We start from the raw sequence: 10,858 nt of genomic DNA, 5'->3' as shown, positions 1-10,858 counted from the left end.
CTGCTTTTTATAAGACATTATGTTGTTTATGCTAACATGGAGTAGCTTAATTTTGTTCTTTTCAAGTGAATCCATAAGTATTGTGTGCACCTATTTAGAATAGGGTAAGCTCCACAGACAGGCCCACACCCACAAGTGCTCCTGGTCCTCAGGTCAGCCCTGTGGGGACTCCCGCCGCTGGCCTATCCTGCAGGCTGCAGGCTCAACAGGGTGGGTGACTTCCCTGAGGTCCTGCTGTTGACTTGAGGGCAGGTTAGATCATCGGTGTTTGCATTCTATTCTTGTTGATTCTATTTATTCCCACTCTGTCTGGTCTGTCTGAATAGGAAATGCTAAGAGGATTCTGAAACCCAGATGCCTTCTGTCCAGACTTGACAGCCCCCTCTGAGGGGCAGGGCGGGCTTGGGGATTGAGCAAGACGCCTCGCCTCACTTCCCAGCTCCCAACAGGGTTCTGTAAACATCTTCCTGACACTGGGCCCACGCCAGCCTTTCTCCTGTCTGTGCCCCAGCACCTTCTGGGTGGGGGCGGGGGTGTCCATGGGGTGGCTGCAGAACACATTGGCCCACCAAAGTGGGATCCTAGGGAGGGTGCCCCCTTTTCCGTGGCTCATCCTTGAGCCCTGAGCACCTTACTGTGGTCTCCTGGGTTCTGAGTCCCTCTGGGAGGGACTGACTCCCGCTGCCCTCTGGCCAGCCATGTGGACTTCCTGGGCTGTCCTGCACAGTTGCAGGCTGCAGTGGGAAGGAAGCAGCTGTGTCTGGCTGACACCCAGGACCCCAAAGTCCTGGGATGCTGAGCTGAGAGCCCTGGGTCACCCCAACCTACCTCTCTCTCTTTTCAGATCAGGTTATAAATGGGGCCATTCAGGTTGCACCTGTGGGCAAGGTATGAACAGGCGCCTCTGTGGCCCCTGGCCCTGAGCTCCCTGGCTCTGAGTGCACAGCTGCTCACAGCACCACCCGGGGAGCCGGGAGCCGGGGAGTGCTGGGAGGGAGGGAGGGGAGGAGGAGGGCAGGAGGAGGGAGGGAGGGAAGACAAAGAAAGGGTGTGGCCAGGGCCAGCCAGGGCGGGAGTGAGCTCCAGGGAGCAGGTCAGCTCTGCAGTCAGCCTGTGGGAGGCTGGAGAGCAGCAGCCCCACAGGCCCCAGGCAGAGAGAGTCCCTCTTGCCCTTGTCCAGTCTGCCACTCTCTGGAAGGAACAGCCAGCCAGCCGAGCTCCAGCCTGGGGCATAAGTAGGAGCTCTGGGTTCTCAGTGGGACCAGCAGCAGCCAGCAGCTCCTCACCCCGCCCTGCATCTCCTGTGCCGCTCCTTCAGGTTAGTAGGGTGCACCTGGGTCCCTGGGGAGTGCAGAGCAGACTAGCCCTGGCCTCCGGGAACCTGGGCGCCGCAGAGGGCACCCTCCTCCACCCCACCCTGGGATGGCCACGGAGCTCTGCTAGTTCACCCCCCACACACTGTGCACACACACCCGGGCCAGGATGGGGCTCCTGGCTGGAGACGCAGCAGACAGCCAGTGCTGGCCTGTGCCAAACCCCCCACCCCGAGGGCCTGGGCACGCTTGGCTCCGCACTCTCAGGAAGGCTGGCCATCCCAGGGGCTCTGAGGCTGCCGGCTCCCTGAGGTCCTGGCGGACTTGGTGGCGATCTCAGGCATACGTGGCTTCTCGGGGTGCAGGGTCTGGGGACTCACAGCTGAGGGCTCTGGGGAGCAGGGGTGTGCACGACCACCGAGACCCTCTCTGCTCTTGCCTGGGGGGACAGGTGGGCAGGGGCTTGTTGGGATCCACAGTGCCGGCACTGCTCTCCCTGTGCTGTAGGTGATGGAAAACCTGAGCACCACGGCTGCCCCGGGCAGCAGCCTCTGGGCCCTCCTCCTGGCCACACTCGGCTCCACTGCCAGCCAGCCGCTGGGGGCAGAGGCCGTCTGCACAGCCCGGCCTCCAGCCAAGTACAGCCTCACCTTCACTGGCCAATGGAGCCAGGCGGCCTTCCCCAAGCAGTACCCGCTGTTCCGGCCCCCTGCGCAGTGGTCTTCCCTACTGGGTAAGGCATCCCTCTCCCAGTGCCGGCATGTTCTGTGGTGACGCCCCACCTGGGAGGGCTCTGCGCAGTGCTTCTCAAGTTGGGGCACTCTCATCCAACAGACTTTGCGATGCTGGCTAAGCACCTCCTGTGTGCCAGCCATTGATGGTCTGGGCTCAGGGTGTAGTCAGCAGCAGGGGGGCAGTCATGGGCCAGGTTGGCTGGCCATCCATCACTCAGCCAGGGGTCCCTAGAGTGTGTGGATGTAGAATGTCACCGTGGAGTGGACGTGGTTCTTCGCCTCCCAGCTGGGGGAGCTGATGATCAGGAAGGGCAGGATGAGGTGTCCACGGGGCTGGCCAGCTGGGGCCTGGGCCTGAGCGGCTGCATGTCCCCACCACCTGCTCACACGGCCTGGCTGTGGCACAGGGGCCTCGCACAGTTCTGACTACAGCATGTGGAGAAAGGACGCCTACGTCAGCAACGGGCTGCGGGACTTCGCGGAGCGCGGGGAGGCCTGGGCCCTGATGAAGGAGCTGGAGGCCGCGGGAGAGAAGGTCCAGAGCGTGCTGGCCGTGTTCTCAGCCCCCGCCGTCCCCAGCGGCACGGGCCAGACTTCCACAGAGCTGGAGGTGCAGCCCCGGCACTCACTGGTAAGCTGTGGCCAAGAGAGGGGCGGAGGTGCTCCTGGGGCTGCCGCCCGCTGAGCCTCTGCCGCACACAGGTGTCCTTCGTGGTGCGCATTGTCCCCAGTCCTGACTGGTTTGTGGGTGTGGACAGCCTGGACCTGTGCGAGGGAGGCCGCTGGAAGGAGCAGGCCTCCCTGGACCTCTACCCGCATGACGCAGGGACAGACAGTGGCTTCACCTTCTCCTCCCCCAACTTTGCGACCATCCCTCAGGACACGGTAACTGAGGTGAGTGGGCCAGGGGGGCAGGGCTGGGCCTTGGGCTCTTGCAGGGAAGGGCCCTGCCCTGGCGCTGCAGTGAGCTGGGTGCAGTACCACCTGTCTGCCGGCCACATGCAGGGAACAGAGTGAGACACGAGGTCCTGCAGGCCCCTCCTGGCCTGCTTCCCAGCGTCCCAGCTCCTGCCTGGGGCCCGAGCCCAGCACCACAGCATCTCAGCTGAGCCTGTGCTGCCCCTGGCCAGGCAGTGGGCATGGCAACCCAGCCCAGGGTTTGGGGAGAGGCCAAGGCAGGCGTGGCCGGCCGTCCTGGGTGTGGGTGTTGCTCAGATGAGGTCCAGACCGGGGTCTGTTTTCCAGCAGTTCCTGGCTGGACACAGGGTACTGCCCAGCGGGCCATGCACACACAGGAAGGTGGGCTTCCTGGATCCTGTGCCAACTCCCTCTCTTCCTCCAACCCAGATAACGTCTTCCTCTCCCAGTCACCCTGCGAATTCCTTCTACTACCCGCGGCTGAAGTCCTTGCCTCCTATGGCCAGAGTGACCCTGGTGAGGCTCCGGCAGAGCCCCAGGGCCTTTGTTCCACTTGCCCCAGACCTGACCAACAGAGACAATGAGATCGTGGACAGCCTCTCAGGTAATGTCCAGGCTTCCAGTCCCCTGCGCACTGCAGGTGGACAGGCTGGCAGAGATAAGTGGCCACAGAGCCGGGAGTGGCTCCAGCTCACCCAGGGGAGCTCTGTGCCCACTACAGCCACACTGGAAAGAAGTCACAGCTGAGTCTGTCCTGACTACATGGGGCACGTGGCTCTCTGTGGCGCCCAATGGGATGTGCTACCACCCTGGCAGCCCCACTTGGCTAGGCTCACCCTCCACAGCCCCTATAAGGACGGGGCCTCTCTGGGCACCTGAGGGACTGCTGCTCCGTGGGTTCCAGAGCCGAGTCTGAGTCTGCAGAGGGCACCGAGGCCCTCACGGCCACGAGGCTAGCTCTCAGTGACTCAGGACGGGCTTGCTCCCAACAGCGCCAGCTCTTCATGCGGGCAGCTGGAAACGCCCTCCACTGTGGCCGGAGTTAGAAAGGACCCAGGGAGAGAGGTCCCAGGGACCTGCACGTCCCAGTAATGGGGGTGGATCCGAGTCTGCCAAGTAGGTCTCATCTTCTCCCCATTCACAAAGGAGCGGAAGGCAGTGGCAGAGGTGTCACCACCCACAGGTGACAGCTGTCACAGGGCTCCTGCGGGGCCTCGGGTTCCATCCAATAGGCGATAGGTGCCTGCCTGGGGTGGGGCAGGCGCTGGTGGCCCACGTCCCTGTGGGTCCAGCTGTCATGGCACTGGATGGTGCATGCAGCTGGACTCAGTTCCCTTGCTGCACGGTGACCTCCAGCCCCAGGTGGGGGGGACAGCAGCTGAGCCGTCCCAAGGCTGGGGCTCCCCTGCATGGACACAAGAGGGCAGGGCGAGGCTCCCACCTGCTCATAGGCCTTCGGAGGAGCCAGGGCTTCATTCAGCAGGCTGTACGGACAGTTCCTGGGGAAAACGGAGCTGACCAAAATCTGGCATGCCGAGAGCCTTGGTCACAGGGGGCCTGCTCACCTGTGCCTTGCTGGCTGGAGTGGAGGGAGGCTCGGGCCTCCTCACAGCCCAGCCTTTCCTGTGGGCCTCCAACCTCATGGGGGGCAGGTCAGGGCCACATAGGAAGCCGCTGGCACCCCAGAGATTAAGTCAGAGCCTAAGTCGGAGCACCTCACTGTGGTCCTGGCGACTCCTGCCGCTCCTCTCAGAGGGCAGTCCTGGGATGCTGGAAGGTGGCACTGCCCCACCTGCCCAAGGAGGTGCCCGCTCTGGGATCTGATGCCCCACTTGGATGTACAGCCTCATGTCACTCGTTCATGCCACCGGCTGTGCCTGCAGGCTGGCCAGAAGGGTGACTAGTGGCAGATCACTGGAGGGGCTCTGTCCCACCCATGGCTGGCATCCAGCCACATGGGGTGTGGGACATGGGGCTGTCAGGGCCAGGAGCAGAGGGGACAGTGCAGGAAAGGGAAGGCAGGGAGAGGAGGGGAGATCTGTGTGGAGGAGGGACATGGAGAAGGGAGGATAGGGAAGACAGAGCCAGCTGGTCAGCCAGGGACCACAGTGTGGAGTGAACAGTGTGCAGTGCTAGAGAATTCCACTGAGAGATGTCGCTAGAGGGCGCTGGATCAAGCTGAGCCCTGCCACCCAACAGGATCTGAGGAGCACAACAGGGAGACTCTGGTGCCCTGCTCCCCACATGCCCAAGGCATCCCCAGACCCCAAGAAGGGCCTCACAGGCAGCCCCTCCTGGTCCCTGCCTGCAGGCTGGCTCCTCATGTCCACCACAGCTGAGGCCCTGGGCTCTCTGCCTGGCACCTGCTACTATCCCTGGGGGAGCAGAACCTTTCCAAGGTGGAAACCATGCTGGGCAGTGATGGGTGCCATCCAGGAAGTTCCCACCAGGCCCAGACCGGGCTCCACGTGTTCCTGTCTCGCAAGTGGACACCTTGTCTTCAGGCCCAAGAGGTCCACTGTGAGCCAGGGCTGCTGCAGCACTCAGCCCAGGCCAGGCCCTGACTGCCTGCCTTCCCAGTTGGGGAGCAGGAAAGCAGGTCCTGTGCTGGCTGGGCTCTGTTGTCCCCGGGCCTGCTGCCCAGGGCCCTCGCTCTCAGGCAAGGCTTTGGGAAGAGCTGGGGGAGTCTGCTTCTCTGAAGCCCCACTCTGGAGGGTCTTTGCAGACCCTGTCCCACCCCTCTGTGCTGTGGAGAGGGCTTCTCTAGGCACAGGCCTGGCTGGAGCTTCTGGAACATTCCAGGTCCTGTGCCCAGCAACGCAACCCCTTGCCCCCCCCCCATTCTTCTAACACCTGTGACTTGTTCTGGGGTCTGGTCCTCAGCAGTCACAGAGCAGGTAGCACGGGGAGGGTGAGATACGTGAGAACAAAGCCCTTCAGTGTGAGGCCACCACCCTGTTGCTGGCTGCTGACACACATTTCACCTGGGCTCCTGGCGCCTTGTGTGGGGAGACCCTCCCCTGGGCAATGGGCACAGAGAAGTGCTATCCAGCTGGCACACACCTATAATTCAGGCGGCTCTGGAGGCTGAGGCAGAAGGATCCCAAGTTCAAAGCCAGCCTCTGCAGTGGTGAGGCCCTAAGCAACTCAGCAAGACTCTGTCTCTAAATACAATGCAAAATAGGGCTGGGGTGTGGATGAGTGCCCCTGGGCTCAACCCCTAGTATCCCCCCACCCCGAAAAAAAGCAAACTAAACAAAAAGGCAAGCACTGGCCTTCTGGCTGGAAAGTGGAGATTACCAGGTGGTTTGACCAGAACCCCAAATCAATGATTTTAAACTTCATGAATATAATGAAGAGGACAGACAGGGCACAGGAAGAAAGGACCAAAGTGTCTGGGTGCCACCAGGCAAGCTCCCGCAGCCCAGACCCAGGGTCCTCTGTCTTCAGAAATAAGCCAGTTCCAAGGGTCGCTGTGGCCTGAGGGCTGGGCTTGGCCAGAGACCCTCCACAGAGACCCCCACCCACCCCACGGCCTCCTGTGAGGCTCCCAGGGACTGATGCCAAAGCCCAGGCACTGCAGACCCAGCCAGAGAGGCTGCGGGCAGGAGGGGAAGCAGTTTCTAGCTCCTGCTTCCTCTCAGCGCTGCCCTTCCCTCTCCCCTGTGCTTGGTCCAGTTCCAGAGACGCCGCTGGACTGTGAGGTCTCCCTGTGGTCATCCTGGGGACTGTGCGGAGGCCCCTGTGGGAAGCTGAGCACCAAGAGAAGGACTCGCTATGTCCGCGTCCAGCCGGCCAACCACGGGACGCCCTGCCCCGAGCTGGAGGAAGAGGCCGAGTGTGTGCCTGACAACTGTGTCTGAGCCCAGAGCCCAGCCCTCCTCGGCCTCCTCAGGCCTGGGTCACACAGGGTTCCCGGAGGGTCAGGGCGGCTGCCTGCGGCCAGGCCGCTGGGCGCCCCTCCTGGGTATGGAGAGCCTGTGCAGAAGTGGGGTCCCAGGGCTGTGGCAGGCGCTTCCTCAGGCTCGTTGGCCCTGAGGGTCTCGCTCTGCATTATGTCCCCCATAACTTATCACTCCTCTGGGAGGCCGCCTCTGAGGCGAGAACATGCACCCCAAGAGCAGGAGAGGGGACGCCCAATCCCGAAGCCCTGTGCACACAAGGTTGCAGAATACCTCAGACCTGGAGCCCCAGGCCACCACCCCCCACTCCTGGGCATGCCTGCCACCTGGGAGCAGGGTGACCATGACAGACAAGGAGAGGGGCAGCGTTAGAACCTGGGTGTCTTCCTGTCATGACCTCTTTGCATTGGAATAAAGGCTATCTGTCCCTGATAAACACCAGTGGCCATCCCCACGCCTCTCCTGGACACCTTGGCAGAGGGCTGCTGGGTGTGTGGTGACAGGAGACACATTTGAGAGGCAGGGCGGGGTTTCGAGCAGCTGGGGGTGGGGAGTGGGGAGACCTGAGGTCGAAGCTTCTGAAGCCAGCCTCAGCACCGGAGCAGCATGAAGGGTTGCTGGCTCATCCAGGAATCTGAAGTCATGGGCAGGCAGCAAGTGACAGAAACCCAGAGCACCCACGGGTGGCTGGGCCACACAGCCCTCGCACTGTCCCCTGGCACTGAGCAGCTCTGCTGGCCACCAGCAGGCACCTCTGGGGATCTGAGCTCAGGGGCCCCAACCTCCAGCCTCACCGATGCCTGCCTGCTGTTGGCTTTCTGTGACAGTGACAGAATACCTGAGGTTATTTTGGCTCATGCTGTGGAAGGTTTCAGCCCATGGTCTGGCAGACCGATTGTTTGGGGACCTGTGGAGGCAGCACAACAAGTGAGGAGGCTGTATGGAGGAGCAAAGCCATTCACTTCAGGGCTGGAGTGGAAGAAAGAGGAGGGGGCTAGGTCCCACTGTCCCTGTCACAGGCACACCCCCCACCCCCGTGACCTAAGACCTCCTGAAGGACCCACCAGCTCCAACAGCACCACTCCAGGGAACAAGACTTCAGTCATAGGCTGCTGGGGACACCCCAGGCCCACTGGGACTGGCCATGGGTGTTCCTGTCTCTCCTGTGCATGCCAGAGGCCTCTAGTGCTGCAGCGGGCTGGGCCACAACATGAGGTGGAGGACTCAGGAGATGGGCCCTGGCACAGCCCTCCTCTAGCAGGCTGGGCATGGGAGATGGACCACTCTCAGGCTGGCTGAGACCCTACCCCTGTTGCTTCCAGAGTCAGACCCAGATCCTCTCCCATCACCCTGTGCCCTGTCGTCCTGAAAGGTCCTGGACATAGCTCAAGCTCACAGGGCCTTGGGCTGGCTAGCAGCTCTCCTCTAAGGCTCCTGCACGGCCACGCCCAAGGCCCATGGGGATGAAGAGCACGACCAGGACTCTGCCAAGAGGATGCTCGCTGCCCCGGGCCAGGCACCCAGCGACCCTGCTGGAGAGAAACCCACCACCCAGGATGCACACGGCCCTGACACCCTCAGCTATGAATCAGCAAACTGCAGGACCACCAGACTGCCGGCCAGGGTCAGGGTCACCCTACATCAGGAGCAAAACTACCCCAGAAGGATGGTCTGGGATTCTTTTTTTTTATATTTATTTTTTAGGTGTAGATGGACCAACACACTGGCTTTATTTTTATGTGGTGCTGAGGATTGAACCCGGGTCCCGCCCGTGCTAGGCGAGTGCTCTATCGCTGAGCCACCCTCCCAGCCTGGTCTGGGATTCCTAAGTAGACCACAGCTCGTGCCCAGAGCGGGATGGTGCCGAGTTGATGAGCTTAGACCTGGACACACAGATGGAAGAACCGGCTCACAGCCCGGGTTGGTGACACTGCAGCCCTGGACCCTTACAGCCCAAGTCACCAACCCCAGGCCACCGCAGGGCCTGCCGTCCTGGAGACCTGGGTAGGGAAGTGGAAGGAGGGGCCACACTGTCCACACCTGAGCCTCCTGGGTGGGGTGGGCAGTGCAGGGAGAGCTCATGGGGTGCACACCTGAGCCTCCTGGGTGGGGTGGGCAGTGCAGGGAGAGCTCATGGGGTGCACACCTGAGCCTCCTGGGTGGGGTGGGCAGTGCAGGGAGAGCTCATGGGGTGCACACCTGAGCCTCCTGGGTGGGGTGGGCAGTGCAGGGAGAGCTCATGGGGTGCACACCTGAGCCTCCTGGGTGGGGTGGGCAGTGCAGGGAGAGCTCATGGGGTGCACACCTGAGCCTCCTGGGTGGGGTGGGCAGTGCAGGGAGAGCTCATGGGGTCCACACCTGAGCCTCCTGGGTGGGGTGGGCAGTGCAGGGAGAGCTCATGGGGTGCATACCTGAGCCTCCTGGGTGGGGTGGGCAGTGCAGGGAGAGCTCATGGGGTCCACACCTGAGCCTCCTGGGTGGGGTGGGCAGTGCAGGGAGCGCTCATGGGGTCCACACCTGAGCCTCCTGGGTGGGGTGGGCAGTGCAGGGAGAGCTCATGGGGTCCACACCTGAGCCTCCTGGATGGGGTGGGCAGTGCAGGGAGAGCTCATGGGGTCCACACCTGAGCCTCCTGGGTGGGGTGGGCAGTGCAGGGAGAGCTCATGGGGTCCACACCTGAGCCTCCTGGGTGGGGTGGGCAGTGCAGAGAGAGCTCATGGGGTCCACACCTGAGCCTCCTGGGTGGAGTTGGTGGCCCCCCATCACACAATGAATACCTCAGGGTAGCTGAGGGACACCTGGCCAAAGAGGCGGGCTGTCCATCAGCTGGTTGTGCACACACTGGGGGCCAAGAGGTGCCAGGCCCAGTGTGTGCAGTGAGAGGAGGAAGTGGTCAGCCAGGGGAAAATCATGAGAATGGCCCCCTGTGCTCAACACTGCAACATGCAGTGATGGAGGCCAGATTGGGTCAATCTGTGGCAGGGCAGGAATAAGGGAAGATAGGGCTTGAGAAGTGACAGGAGGGACTTCCTGGCAGATGGCAGACTGAACACGCCCACCCCACTCCATTGGAGCTTCTGGACCAGACGTGTAGATGGCACAACCCAGAGTCTGCTACATCCCCTACTGACCCCAGGGCTGGCCAGGTGCTCTAGAGAGATGCCCTCTGCCTACCCAGAACAGCTGGACACTGCACTCTGGTGCAGACACCACCTGAGACACTGCCTTTTCCAGAAGATCTCCCCTCCCCACTTCCCAAAGTAAGCCAAGAAACAAACTGAATGGGAGCTGCAACAAGGAGCCAACAGCACCCTCAGTAGGGAAGACCAGTGCAGACTGTCTACAGGAAGGCCCAGGGTGGCCCCGAGAGCCTCACAATCACAATGAGTCATGGGCACAACACACTGATCATCCCATAACCAGAAAAAAGTCTCCACCACTGATGGTATCAGCAGAAGAGTCCAACAGAGCCAGACAGTCACGATCACTTAGGGGAACTGCAGAACAATATAAAACAGGTAGAATAAAAGGACAGTTGATGAATGGCTGTTAGAAACAAATTTGGAAAGGAAAAAACTACTAAATAACAAAAGCTATCAGTGGACCAAAGAGCTGAGTACTCATAGCGGCTAGAAGGAGCTGGGCGTGGCTAGGAGAAGTGTGGCTAGAGAGCGCTGGTGAGCAAAAAGATGGAGCTGAGACCCGGAATGCAGCACAGACACAGCAGAGGGGACCCCTGAAAAAGATGTGGAAGACAAAATGGGAAATTCCAGGATTTTAAAAAATTGTGAGTCTAAAGGAGATGGTAGACAAGATGAAGAAGAGTTATGATTTTTAGTGAAAAAAATGCAGTGCAGAGAACTGGTTAGCATAAAAAGGTGTCTGCAGAAGCAGCACAGATGTCCCAAAGAGAACAAACTAGGGCAGTGTTGTTGCACAGCATGTGGAACTGAGCGCAGAGCACACAGAGACCTTCAGGGCCCAGGGGAGG

General features: G+C 61.2%; 1 protein-coding gene across 1 annotated transcript; it reads left to right on the top strand.

Annotated features, from left to right (window-relative positions):
• The first annotated feature begins 1,060 nt into the window (after positions 1 to 1,060).
• Spon2 (spondin 2) lies at positions 1,061 to 7,303 on the top strand. Its single transcript, XM_005319048.5, has 6 exons — positions 1,061 to 1,318; positions 1,821 to 2,046; positions 2,455 to 2,678; positions 2,750 to 2,941; positions 3,395 to 3,569; positions 6,644 to 7,303. Exons 2-6 carry the CDS (start codon positions 1,824 to 1,826, stop codon positions 6,826 to 6,828), a joined length of 999 nt encoding a protein of 332 aa, XP_005319105.1. The 5' UTR covers positions 1,061 to 1,318; positions 1,821 to 1,823; the 3' UTR covers positions 6,829 to 7,303.
• The last annotated feature ends 3,555 nt before the right edge of the window (positions 7,304 to 10,858 follow it).

The sequence above is a fragment of the Ictidomys tridecemlineatus genome, chromosome 9 (assembly GCF_052094955.1).
Source record: "Ictidomys tridecemlineatus isolate mIctTri1 chromosome 9, mIctTri1.hap1, whole genome shotgun sequence".
NCBI lineage: Eukaryota > Metazoa > Chordata > Mammalia > Rodentia > Sciuridae > Ictidomys > Ictidomys tridecemlineatus.
This window is presented reverse-complemented; position numbering and strand designations above follow the sequence as displayed.

What these genes read in the sequence shown, in the direction of transcription:
- Spon2 (XM_005319048.5), top strand. Translation starts at nt 1,824, where the DNA reads ATGGAAAACCTGAGCACCACGGCTGCCCCGGGCAGCAGCCTCTGGGCC. An exon ending in GCAGTGGTCTTCCCTACTGG is followed by an intron (nt 2,047 to 2,454) that starts GTAAGGCATCCC and finishes GCTGTGGCACAG; the next exon opens with GGGCCTCGCACAGTTCTGAC. An exon ending in TGCAGCCCCGGCACTCACTG is followed by an intron (nt 2,679 to 2,749) that starts GTAAGCTGTGGC and finishes TGCCGCACACAG; the next exon opens with GTGTCCTTCGTGGTGCGCAT.